The 14,177-nt window shown below is 43.9% G+C and overlaps 1 protein-coding gene across 1 annotated transcript; it reads left to right on the forward strand.

The window, feature by feature from the left end:
* The first annotated feature begins 2,369 nt into the window (after nucleotides 1-2,369).
* Nucleotides 2,370-13,451, forward strand: LOC142212838 (NADH-cytochrome b5 reductase 2). Its single transcript, XM_075280907.1, has 9 exons — nucleotides 2,370-2,381; nucleotides 6,738-6,884; nucleotides 7,576-7,648; nucleotides 7,899-8,005; nucleotides 8,707-8,836; nucleotides 9,502-9,585; nucleotides 10,258-10,343; nucleotides 10,595-10,694; nucleotides 12,026-13,451. The coding sequence occupies exons 1-9, from the start codon at nucleotides 2,379-2,381 to the stop codon at nucleotides 12,196-12,198; spliced, it is 903 nt and encodes a 300-aa protein (XP_075137008.1). The 5' UTR covers nucleotides 2,370-2,378; the 3' UTR covers nucleotides 12,199-13,451.
* The last annotated feature ends 726 nt before the right edge of the window (nucleotides 13,452-14,177 follow it).

Raw genomic sequence — 14,177 nt, forward strand, 5'->3', positions numbered from 1 at the left:
ACTGTCACCAGAACCAGCATATCACCCGAGCCCTGCAGATAGATAGGTTACTGTCACCAGAACCAGCATATCACCCCAGCCCTGCAGATAGATAGGTTACTGTCACCAGAACCAGCATATCACCCCAGCCCTGCAGATAGATAGGTTACTGTCACCAGAACTGCAGAGCCCCTTTAAGACAAAAATATTTGTCACATTGGTTTTATGATTTTTCAGTTATGTACGATCAGCTCGACAATGTTGACAAGACAGATTTTTAGGAGACTTTTCGGTTAGTTTTTATTGGGGTTCTTTGGACCGGTCACTGTTACTTTTGGATCTGAATATTTTATTTCCTGCTCATATGAATAAATATTCTCAGCACTATAAATGGATTGAGCCGACGTTTGTTGATCTGATTCTTATCTCTCACCTTGAGGATTTGCTCTCCGGTATTCTTGCTGGGTGTCCGGCTAACATAGATCCATCATAAATCACCAGAATAAAATTCCTGCAAGCCGGATCCTTTGATCTGATCATTTCTGTGTCCATCGAAACCTTTTCCGTAACGTTTTTTTCTGCCGCGTTTCTGCAACATCAGGTTTTAGGATTAGAAAATCAAAAAAATGGCGCCACCTCGGTTGTAAATGTCGGCTTATATTTCGTTATCTGACTCTAGGACAAACCAAATTGCACCTATTCTATACTCTGTTGCATCTTTTAATACACTTGGTGAGAGTCACAAATTCATGGTCCATTATGGATAATGTAAGTTGCAGCGTGAGAGCACTTAACCACTGAGCCACCAGGACAGGTACAGAGGAGGAGACCCATTGGTTGCTGCACCAGAGACTAGGAAATGGGTTTTAATGTTGCAAAAACCTCCTGAGATATAAAACGGAAGGTTCTAAATAAAAACTTTCCTCTTCCTGTTGTTGTACCCGTCATGCGTGACCCCTGCAGAGGAGGTGATTTATGGCGCCAGACGATGGAAAACCACAAATTGTCTGTTGCTTTGTGTTTTTGTAGTAAATAGAGACTGCTGACGCTGAAGAGATGTGCAATGTGGGCCCGGACGGAAATCAAATACATCTAGACCAAGTGATCGGTCGTACACTCCTGTGCATCAGAGCGACTGGCCCGCGCGGGATGACCACTTCTAGGTCCTGTCTGCTGCCAATAAATAGTAATATTCCTGTCTATAGTAAAGGAGTCTTTACAGAGAGGGGTTGTGTGAATTGGGGGGTCTGTCTGCTGGTCATGTGACATGGCCAAGGCCCAGAGTGCAACATGTAAGCGCCTTAACAACTCAGCCAGACTTGCCCTATCAATATCTATTAGGGGACGTCATCAATAAGGTCATCAGACATAGGTCGCCAAACTGGAACCGCCACTGATCAGCTGTTTGGAGGGATTGTGGCACTTGGGTGCACCCAATGATTGGCGAACATGCAATGTTTCTATTCTCTTTCGCACTTCCTCTGATGGGGTGTCTTTGACCTCCTGGACGGTCAGCTCCCAGTCAGGGTCTCGGCCCACAGCTGCTGCTTTCTGGTCCATCGGGATATGAAGCCTTTCCATTGTCGTTGGACGTGACGTAACCTGGACAGGGACCCTGAACACCCTCCTTGTGTAGCCTGGCCGGTGCCTGATGTCAGTAGGACGGACCATGGAAGAGTAACCAGCAACTTCTCCTGCGGTGCAACTTTGTTCCACCTCTAAGAAACCATTGTATGATGCGTCTTCCGGAAGGTGCCAGAACGCTGACCATGTGACGACCTGCGCCAAAGAATGAAACCTGAGCGTGTATACAACACCAAACACAATACATGATACGCAATACTGTACTACGCCAACTCTGCGCTCTCAGGTGCAGGTGGGACAGGGTTTAACCCCTTCTGATGCAATAAGGTGTATGCATGCACCACCTTGGAGAACTACAACTCCCAGCACACTCAGGGTTAGACTTCTCATGTAGCTGCAGCCATGTCATCGGCTTACTGACTGTGGAACTACAAGTGCCAGCAGCAGCCCCTGTATTCACGTGGCAGGCTTTGTTGATGGAATCCATGTGCTTATCGCCAAACCGATCCCATTCAGAAGAATGAAACTGATTTTCCATTACAAGAATTTCTGCAACAAAACCTGCTGTGTGTGAATTCCCCTCCATTGTAATATGGCTGCAGGGGGACTATAAGCCTTAGCATGCTTTATATCTGTACCAGTGCTCAGGGTTAGACCCGCATCCCCCAGTCCCCCCCTCACACTGCAGAGGAGCCCCAGGGACCCTTGCCCCAGTGCAGGAGGCGGTGCTAGCATGTATGGGAGGGGAGGGGTCTGTTGTCAGCAGGTGCATGTAGGACTCTGTGCAGACTAGTGCAAGAAGCAGAGCCCGGATCATGGTAAGTGCCTGCACTGCTCCTTTGTGTTACTAGTTGCATAAATCTTCACACCCCTATTATATATAGATTTATATCGCTTTATTGCACATGACATGCTTCGGTTAACCCCATCATGTCTGCAGCAATGTTATAATATGTGATGTGATGGCTTATTATTATGTACTTGTCATGTATATAGCGGCAGCGTATTCTGTAGTGCTGTACGGATAATGCGCTCACAATGGCCCTTGTCCCTATGGGCGCAGAATGTTGCTATTTAATGTATCCATCTATTGTATCTCTATCTATTGTATCAATCTACTCTATTTTGCTACATCTATCTCCTATCTATCTATCTATCTATCTATCTATCTATCTATCTATCTATCTATCTATCTCCTATCTATCTATCTCCTATCTATCTATCTATCTATCTATCTATCTCCTATCTATCTATCTATCTATCTATCTATCTATCTCCTATCTATCTATCTATCTATCTATCTATCTATCTATCTCCTATCTATCTATCTCCTATCTATCTATCTATCTATCTATCTATCTATCTCCTATCTATCTATCTATCTATCTATCTATCTATCTATCTCCTATCTATCTATCTATCTATCTATCTATCTATCTATCTATCTATCATCTATCTATCTATCTATCTATCTATCTATCTCCTATCTATCTATCTATCTCCTATCTATCTATCTATCTATCTATCTATCTATCTCCTATCTATCTATCTATCTATCTATCTATCTATCTATCTATCTATCTATCTCCTATCTATCTATCTATCTATCTATCTATCTATCTATCTATCTATCATCTATCTATCTCCTATCTATCTATCTCCTATCTATCTATCTATCTATCTATCTATCTATCTATCTATCTATCTCCTATCTATCTATCTATCTATCTATCTATCTATCTATCTATTTCCATTGTGAGAATTGCAAGTGCATTATAAGTACTGCTGTATCTGTATGTAGCAATGCTGATTTTGTCAGGTGTAGACAGATGAGTTTGACATAACTGTAACGTGTTTTATTCTTGGTTTTCTAGTACATATCTCCATTATCTCAGTGTTCAGGCTTTACCGCTGTGTAGTTGTGTGTTACCTCCATGTTCACATTGTGCACAGAGGTGTACAGACAATCCTTGCATTCCTATGCATTGTGCCTTTAAATCTCCTGACCACCTCAGCTCTGCTACATCGGTGCATACACATAGCTGTACATTGTATAGTATTCCCATTCATTGCTGTGACCATGTCTGCTCCAGGGGGCGGCGCCTGGTCTGATGTATGGAATGGGAGGGATGATCCGCCATTGGCTGCACCAGGGCTATGAGGTGGTGTCAGACCATGGGAGGGCCCAATGTGGAGAGCCCAGGGGGGTGCAGGGAGACCAATCTGTAGCCTGTGTGTATATCAGTGTGTGCACAGGAGAAGTGGGAGTATTATATATTACATAGATATTATATCCTCTCCTATATATCCACACAGTGATGTCACAGTACAGGGATAATACACACAGTGATGTCACAGTACAGGATAATACACACAGTGATGTCACAGTACAGGATAATACACACAGTGATGTCACAGTACAGGGATAATACACACAGTGATGTCACAGTACAGAGATAATACACACAGTGATGTCACAGTACAGGATAATACACACAGTGATGTCACAGTACAGGGATAATACACACAGTGATGTCACAGTACATGGATAATACACACAGTGATGTCACAGTACAGAGATAATACACACAGTGATGTCACAGTACAGAGATAATACAGTGATGTCACAGTACAGGATAATACACACAGTGATGTCACAGTACAGAGATAATACACACAGTGATGTCACAGTACAGGATAATACACACAGTGATGTCACAGTACAGAGATAATACACACAGTGATGTCACAGTACAGAGATAATACACACAGTGATGTCACAGTACAGGATAATACACACAGTGATGTCACAGTACAGGATAATACACACAGTGATGTCACAGTACAGGATAATACACACAGTGATGTCACAGTACAGGGATAATACACACAGTGATGTCACAGTACAGAGATAATACACACAGTGATGTCACAGTACAGGATAATACACACAGTGATGTCACAGTACAGAGATAATACACACAGTGATGTCACAGTACAGGATAATACACACAGTGATGTCACAGTACAGAGATAATACACACAGTGATGTCACAGTACAGAGATAATACACACAGTGATGTCACAGTACAGGATAATACACACAGTGATGTCACAGTACAGAGATAATACACACAGTGATGTCACAGTACAGAGATAATACACACAGTGATGTCACAGTACAGAGATAATACACACAGTGATGTCACAGTACAGGATAATACACACAGTGATGTCACAGTACAGAGATAATACACACAGTGATGTCACAGTACAGGATAATACACACAGTGATGTCACAGTACAGCATAATACACACAGTGATGTCACAGTACAGAGATAATACACACAGTGATGTCACAGTACAGAGATAATACACACAGTGATGTCACAGTACAGAGATAATACACACAGTGATGTCACAGTACAGGATAATACACACAGTGATGTCACAGTACAGAGATAATACACACAGTGATGTCACAGTACAGGATAATACACACAGTGATGTCACAGTACAGCATAATACACACAGTGATGTCACAGTACAGAGATAATACACACAGTGATGTCACAGTACAGGATAATACACACAGTGATGTCACAGTACAGCATAATACACACAGTGATGTCACAGTACAGAGATAATACACACAGTGATGTCACAGTACAGGGATAATACACACAGTGATGTCACAGTACAGGGATAATACACACAGTGATGTCACAGTACAGGATAATACACACAGTGATGTCACAGTACAGGATAATACACACAGTGATGTCACAGTACAGGATAATACACACAGTGATGTCACAGTACAGGGATAATACACACAGTGATGTCACAGTACAGGATAATACACACACTGATGTCACAGTACAGGATAATACACACAGTGATGTCACAGTACAGGGATAATATACACAGTGATGTCACAGTACAGAGATAATACACACAGTGATGTCACAGTACAGGGATAATACACACAGTGATGTCACAGTACAGAGATAATACACACAGTGATGTCACAGTACAGGATAATACACACAGTGATGTCACAGTACAGGATAATACACACAGTGATGTCACAGTACAGGGATAATACACACAGTGATGTCACAGTACAGAGATAATACACACAGTGATGTCACAGTACAGAGATAATACACACAGTGATGTCACAGTACAGGGATAATACACACAGTGATGTCACAGTACAGGATAATACACACAGTGATGTCACAGTACAGGATAATACACACAGTGATGTCACAGTACAGAGATAATACACACAGTGATGTCACAGTACAGAGATAATACACACAGTGATGTCACAGTACAGGGATAATACACACAGTGATGTCACAGTACAGGATAATACACACAGTGATGTCACAGTACAGGATAATACACACAGTGATGTCACAGTACAGAGATAATACACACAGTGATGTCACAGTACAGGATAATACACACAGTGATGTCACAGTACAGAGATAATACACACAGTGATGTCACAGTACAGGATAATACACACAGTGATGTCACAGTACAGGATAATACACACAGTGATGTCACAGTACAGGATAATACACACAGTGACGTCACATTACAGGATAATACACACAGTGATGTCACAGTACAGGATAATACACACAGTGATGTCACAGTACAGAAATAATACACACAGTGATGTCACAGTACAGGATAATACACACAGTGATGTCACTGTACAAGGGTAATACACACAGTGATGTCACTGTACAAGGGTAATATACACGCAAAAAGATCACTGTGACATCACAGCATATGAATAAAGTAATTATATATATATATACATTACGCAGCCATTACTATTGATAGGTGAAGTAATGACATTGACTCTCTTGTCACATCGGCGCCGCTCTCTGGTGGGGTATATATATATTACACTAGATACACAGTAACATTCATCTTTCTGTTCGTGGACCTGAACATCTTAGAGTTGCTTAATAAGTGGTCACTGGCTCAGACTATTTTGGGGTCCGCGGGGTTTCTGATGATTTTACACTGAACCTCTCCCTGTAGTCTCTGGTAGTTACAGACGGAACATTTGCCGGATCTTTCCATGACTCCCATAGACTACAATGTCTTTACACCTATGAACCCCATGATGCCTCTTGTCTTCCAGGATACCAATGTGATCTTAGCGCTGGCCGTCGTCGGTGTCACCGTATTATTATTCGTCATCCGATCTCTGGGCTCTCAGCAGAAGAAGGGTCCGGTCACCCTTCTAGATCCGAACACAAAGTATCCCCTCCCTCTTATTGAAAAACAGGTAATTGTATACGTGAGCTTTGTGGGAAGAATGTGGATTAGCTGTTACATGGCGTGGATTAGGGATTACCTGCAGGGCTATGACCTTGTTCTTGACCTTTAACTACTCTTAAAGGGAATCCTCACCAGAACCCAACATATCATCTCAGCCTGCAGATAGATAGGTTAGGGTCACCTGAATCACACGGTGTTTTCCCTTTGTGAATCGGTGTCTCTGTTACCGAGATATCGTCATTTTTGTCCATATGCAAATGAGCCATTTGAAGCAATGGCGGTCCCTTAAGCTCATTTGCATATGGACAAAAACAGCAATATCTCGGCAACGGAGACACCGATTCACAAGGGGAAACCGCTGTCTGATTCGGGTGACCCTAACCTATCTATCTGCAGGGCTGGTTTGATATGTTGGTTTCTGGTGACACTCCCTTTAAGAATATCTAAGGATCCCTTTAAGAATCAGAAATCTGCTTAAAGGGACAGATGAAGGTTCATGGAGCCATCACCAGACCTATGTCATCACCAGGTTATCTAAGGAGACCAATCTTTTTGGAGCTGGAGGGTCGGGGAGTGGGGGAGGGGCGTGACTCCCCTTATTTTAGGAGAACAGGCATGAACATTGACTTAGGTTATGGAGCTGCATACATCATAGCTTGAATTTCTGAATTTTTTTCATATTTTCTATCTATTTTTAGGAAATCAGCCATGACACTAAGAGATTCCGATTTGGCCTCCCGTCTTCAGAGCACGTCTTGGGACTTCCTATAGGTAAGACGGATTCCGACCCTCCTCAGATTTGGAGCCGTTCATGTCATGTGTATGGGCGTCTGAAACCTCCTCTATATGAGCCTTTAAAGGGGTTGTCCGGGATTAGGAAATCATGGCTGCTTCCAATAATAGCGCCACCCTTGTCTACAGGTTATGTCTGGTATTACAGCCACAATATGCGGACGGGTATGGCTCCGCCCCTGGATCCATAGCCGATTTATTAATCTGACCCTATATTCTGTCCCCATAGGGCAACACGTTTACCTCTCCGCGAAAGTAAACGGCAGCTTGGTGGTGCGGGCGTACACCCCGGTGTCCAGCGACGAGGTGAAAGGTTATGTGGACCTTGTTGTAAAGGTAAAGTCTATGGGAAAGTGATTGTTTTGGGTTGCAGAGAATGTTTTGCTCCAAACTGAAAAAATTTTTTTCTTCAATAAAATGGATCCGCACTCCTAAAGTCTCGTATTTTTCTTAAAACTTAACTTTTAATCATCCATAAAAAGGTATACAGTCCAAAACAAACATAGACAGTGAAAAGAGTGGAAAAAACTAAGTGTCCATAAAAAACGCCAACGCGTTTCGGGGAAGAAGAAGAAACCCCTTATTCATGGCATAATAAGGGGTTTCTTCTTCCCCGAAACGCGTTGGCGTTTTTTATGGACACTTAGTTTTTTCCACTCTTTTCACTGTCTATGTTTGTTTTGGACTGTATACCTTTTTATGGATGATTAAAAGTTAAGTTTTAAGAAAAATACGAGACTTTAGGAGTGCGGATCCATTTTATTGAAGAAAAAAAATTTTTCAGTTTGGAGTTTATCCTTGAGACCCAGGATATGTGATCGTGCACCCCTTTTGGACTCGGAAAATGTATTGGTGAGTTTCAGAGCTTTACATTTTTCTCTATATTATAGAATGTTTTGCTCCAGTCACATCCAGAGCTGCAATCACGATTCTGATGATTTTCTATCTAGATCAATCCCCTGCTGGTTCAGTCTCTGTTCGGAGAACTTTGTGGGGGGAAATTTTGTAAAATATTTAGTAATTCTTGTATTGATCAGGTTTACTACAAAAACGTGAATCCTAAATTCCCAGATGGAGGAAAAATGTCCCAGTATTTGGACGGCCTGAAGATTGGGGACACTATAGATTTTCGGGGCCCTAATGGTCTTCTAGTCTACAAAGGAAAGGGTAAGTTCGGCGTCCTCACCTTGTGGTTTGTCACATGACCGAAAAATAACTTAAAGGAATTCTCTGGCTTCCAAAAGTAATCTGCAAATCCATCCCCCGCCATGCTAAATCCTCACCGCTCCCTTGTGCCCCCTTTGCGTGGCTTTAGTTTACTTGCTGCTCCTTGTATCCCTGTGGACAAACTACATTTCCCATGATTCATCTGCCTGCTCTCACTCCCTGTGTCCTCCCATCTCAGTCACTTCCACATCTGAGGTCACATGCTGCTGTGATGTATCGTTTTCTGGCTGCACTGCTCACAGGGAGGGGTAGTGAGCTTGCAAATGAGATCAGATAAGCGGTGCTGAATGCAAACAGTATATATATTGGGAAGTGTTTTGTATTGATGCATCCAGTTATTTGGCCCGTATTTTTCTAACCCCAACAAGGTCTGATGCCGATTTTATAGGGTAATGTCCTCCAAGTGTCATCCATGTGCCTTCAGACTAGAGTCAGCATAGGCACCTGCACCAATTTAATCGCAACCCCGGGATCGGTCCTTTTATATACCGCAGTCGGACAAGTACTACAACTCCCATCATGGCTTGCTTTCTCATAGATTCTTCTTGACCCCAGATCTGACCCCGGGTCTTTGCACGCTTTGGTCACTTTCTGGTTTCTTTCAGGTAAATTCGCCATCAGACCCGATAAGAAGTCGGAGCCTCAGACTAAGACCACAAAGCACCTTGCCATGTTGGCAGGAGGGACCGGTAAGTGCCACGTTCTTGTAGTCCCATACACAAGATACTCACGGTGATACCTGTATACTCGCCGAACCCTGCCGAAATGTTTGGGACCGGGTTTATAAAAGAGACGGCAGAACCGCAGGACGGTGATAGACGCAGAGGAAATACTGCACTTGTACTTTGTTGTTTGCAGAAGGCCAAAGGTCGTGACAGAGCAGCTTACATGTAGCGCTGCACGTAACAGTGCGGCATGGCGGTATAACTTTTATGGATCAAATAGTCCACCTATAAACATTATACCGTGCAAGCAGCTGCCGCAGTAACAAGAGACAATATAATGTGATACATCATGGCCAGCTGCCGTCTCTAACTGTGCTGAGATTGATCTAATGTCGTGTTTGTGCACTGTATGGCGGTATTATATGGGACGTGTATGGCAGTATTATGCGGGTCGTGTATGGATGTATTATGTGTGTCATACATGGCAGTATTTTGTCGACTGTATATGGCAGTATTATGTGGGCTCTGTATGGCGTTATTATGTGAGCATTGTATGGCAGTGTTATGTGGGACGTGTATGGATGTATTATGTGTGTCATACATGGCAGTATTTTGTGGGCACTATATGGCAGTATTATTTGGACTCTTTCTACCAGTATTATGTGGACATTGTTTGATCTTTCCCTTCTCTCTTAGGGATCACTCCGATGCTGCAGCTCATCCGTCACATCACTCACGATCCAAATGATGACACTAAATGTTATCTCATCTTTGCCAACCAGGTAACAATAACCAGAAACCATAAAATCTCCATTATGGCCCAATTAGACGTCATTGTGTTACATTGTATATTACATGTCTGTGTGAGTGCCCCCTAGTGGCTGCGTGCAGTATGTCACCATGTCCGGATACTCGAGATGGTACCAGATGGAACAGATGAGACAGCAGCCAGAGTAGCCAGGAGGTCGGCGCCATCGCTCCCCGATACAGGGCGTCCTTATTTGTGAGTAACTTTGTAATTCTTTATCTTCAGACTGAAGACGACATTTTACTGCGAGCAGAGCTGGAATCTGTAGTCAAGAGTCATCCGGACCAGTTTAAGATTCACTACACCCTGGATCGCCCTCCGAAAGGTAACGCATGTCTACGGTAGGGTGAAGCTTTGTCTTTGTAATCCCTATACATAGGGTCGTGGCTACAGGAAGAAGTCACAACTGGCCCAAGTACATGAGGGGGCCCAAAGGCCTCCGTCACGTAAGAAGAGCATCGTGCACAGTATAGTATGGCGGGAGATGTGGCCGTGTCTGGCGTCCTATTATAGTATGGCTTGAGATGTGGCCGTGTCTGGCGTCCTATTATAGTATGGCGGGAGATGTGGCCGTGTCTGGTGTCCTATTATAGTATGGCTGGAGATGTGGCTGTGTCTGGTGTCCTATTATAGTATGGCTTGAGATGTGGCCGTGTCTGGCGTCCTATTATAGTATGGCGGGAGATGTGGCCGTGTCTGGTGTCCTATTATAGTATGGCTTGAGATGTGGCCGTGTCTGGCGTCCTATTATAGTATGGCGGGAGATGTGGCTGTGTCTGGTGTCCTATTATAGCATGGCGGGAGATGTGGCCATGTCTGGCGTCCTATTATAGTATGGCTGGAGATGTGGCCGTGTCTGGCGTCCTATTATAGTATGGCTTGAGATGTGGCCGTGTCTGGCGTCCTATTATAGCATGGCGGGAGATGTGGCCGTGTCTGGCGTCCTATTATAGTATGGCTTGAGATGTGGCCATGTCTGGCGTCCTATTATAGTATGGCGGGAGATGTGGCCGTGTCTGGTGTCCTATTATAGCATGGCGGGAGATGTGGCCATGTCTGGCGTCCTATTATAGTATGGCTGGAGATGTGGCTGTGTCTGGTGTCCTATTATAGCATGGCGGGAGATGTGGCCGTGTCTGGTGTCCTATTATAGTATGGCTTGAGATGTGGCCGTGTCTGGCGTCCTATTATAGTATGGCGGGAGATGTGGCCGTGTCTGGTGTCCTATTATAGTATGGCGGGAGATGTGGCCGTGTCTGGTGTCCTATTATAGTATGGCGGGAGATGTGGCCGTGTCTGGTGTCCTATTATAGTATGGCGGGAGATGTGGCCGTGTCTGGTGTCCTATTATAGTATGGCGGGAGATGTGGCCGTGTCTGGTGTCCTATTATAGTATGGCTGCAGATGTGGCCGTGTCTGGTGTCCTATTATAGCATGGCGGGAGATGTGGCCATGTCTGGCGTCCTATTATAGTATGGCTGGAGATGTGGCCGTGTCTGGCGTCCTATTATAGCATGGCGGGAGATGTGGCCATGTCTGGTGTCCTATTATAGTATGGCGGGAGACGTGGCCGTGTCTGGCGTCCTATTATAGATGTGGCCGTGTCTGGTGCCATATTACAGCTATATAACTGCTCACCCCATGTGTTTTATCCAGGTTGGAAGTACGGTTCTGGTTTTGTCACAGCTGACATGATTAAGAAGTACCTGCCCCCACCTTCAGACAACCCACTAGTGCTCATGTGCGGCCCACCACCCATGATCCAGTTTGCATGTCAGGACAACCTGACCAAGCTTGGCTACCCTGAAGACAGAAGATTTGCCTATTAAGGCCGAGCGAAGGACGTGAATCTACAGATCAACCCGTGAATGTTTGGAAAGGACTTGTGAAATCTGTATGAAAAGTGATGAAACTGCAGTGAGCTTTGGCACGTGTGGTCCATGTGGTCTACCTCCTCCTGGCCCACCAGCATACTACACAGCAGGGGGACCAGACTTTGAACCACAACACCTTGAGATGTTCTTCTCATCCGCCCACATTCGGTGCACATGCTAGAGACGCTATCTTATGGCTCTCCTCTATGAGCCCCTCCACAATCTTGACTGTAAGGAAACATTCCATATAAGAAGGCCGTAATAGAGAAATCCACCGACAATAATCTGACGTGTCCTATGGAAATAGGTGGGGGCTACAAGGGCAAAATTTAAAAAAGAAATGGTCTATGGTGGTGAATGGGGCGTCAGAACCTTTTAGTTCGCCTCAACAACCCTAAAGCTTAATTTCCAGGACCTGGTGTTGGAGGCCTTCTATAGAACGGGGCAGATGATTATTTTCAGTGGATTTCTCTCTTAAAGGAACTCTCCAGGTAAAATTGATATGTCTACTGGAGTCCTCGGGGAACTGTGGAACTGTACTCAAACCCATGTAACATGCCCCCACCCCTCCAGTGAACCATTTTTACCTGGAGTGTTCCTTTAAAGGGGTTCTCAGTTACCAATAAGACCCTGAGATCAGTTTGGTTGTAGCACATGGCGGGAACCTCTCCGGTGCGACCTCCAAGAAATATTTCATGGCACAATCGCAGCAAATCCTATAAGTTCTAACCTCTTTGTAAGATCTTTGTTCTGTGTATTTCAGTAGGATGTAATTTTTTTTCTGTTCACTTTATATTTTTATAGACTTTGGTGACGATACTAATACTACACGGTGATTTTTGGTCAAAACTACAGAACTCCTCTTTCTCCTGTGGCTTCCTGGCGGTTGCAAAACTGTAACTCCTACCATGTCGTGACAAAGCACGCTGGGAGTTGTAGTTGGGCGATGGCTGGAGAGTGGCCAGTTAGAAACCACTAGGGGATGAGCCCCCTTTATATCCTACACTCAGAAATCACCTTTTTGTGCCATATTTATTATGGGGTAATTGTCGACCCCATCGCGGTCCCCAACAAACGTCTTAGTGTCTGCGATTGTGACTTACCAGCCAACTCAGGATCGATGTTTGATGTCAGAAGTTTCAGGTTCTCTTTACATTTTCTCACATTTTGTACGACTTTTATTGTAATTGGTTTAGATAATTAAACTTTTGGCGCAGTTGTTGTGGATGGCATGAAACCGATCCTAAGCTGCAGACGACTCCGACCACGACCTCAGTGCAACGAGGTTGTGCAGAATCTGGCCAGGCTGTTTTTTCTCTTGGGATGGTTACATAGTAGCGATTGCAGTGATCACGTGGTTACTGTGAATATCTTTGCACATTGTGCCCACCTTAAAGGGATATCCCTCTTACAACCCAATGCGTGGGATAGGTTCCCCATCAAATTCCTTACTAGATTTTATTTAGAGGTCTTATCATCATATAGCAGCAAATACAAAACCATTCCTACAGAACAGAACACTCCGGACAAAAGATACAAACCAAACAATAGCCACTTAAAGGGGAAGTTCATTGGCATCTTAAAAGGGGTTGACTCCACAACCCAGCCCTGCAGATAGGTTAGACGCACCAGACCCTTGCGAATCGTTCTCCAGACTGCTAAGATATCGCTGTTTTTGTCTATAGGCCACTCTTTGGAGCACTGAGGGCGTTGCCATTGCTCCAAAGACGGGGGTTGTTTTTAGGAAGAAAGCAGATTGTTCTCATCTCATACCACCCCTTTAACACATGGGTTGTTACGAGCGAACTTCCCCTTTAATAGATAAAGTAAATACCGTACACTATTACAATTACATTATATACAAGTTGGTTTTGACTTTTTATATTAATTTTTTTATATCAAACTTAAGAAAAAAAATATACACCCTTTAGCAA

This window comes from Leptodactylus fuscus, chromosome 7 (assembly GCF_031893055.1).
Source record: "Leptodactylus fuscus isolate aLepFus1 chromosome 7, aLepFus1.hap2, whole genome shotgun sequence".
NCBI classification, from domain to species: domain Eukaryota; kingdom Metazoa; phylum Chordata; class Amphibia; order Anura; family Leptodactylidae; genus Leptodactylus; species Leptodactylus fuscus.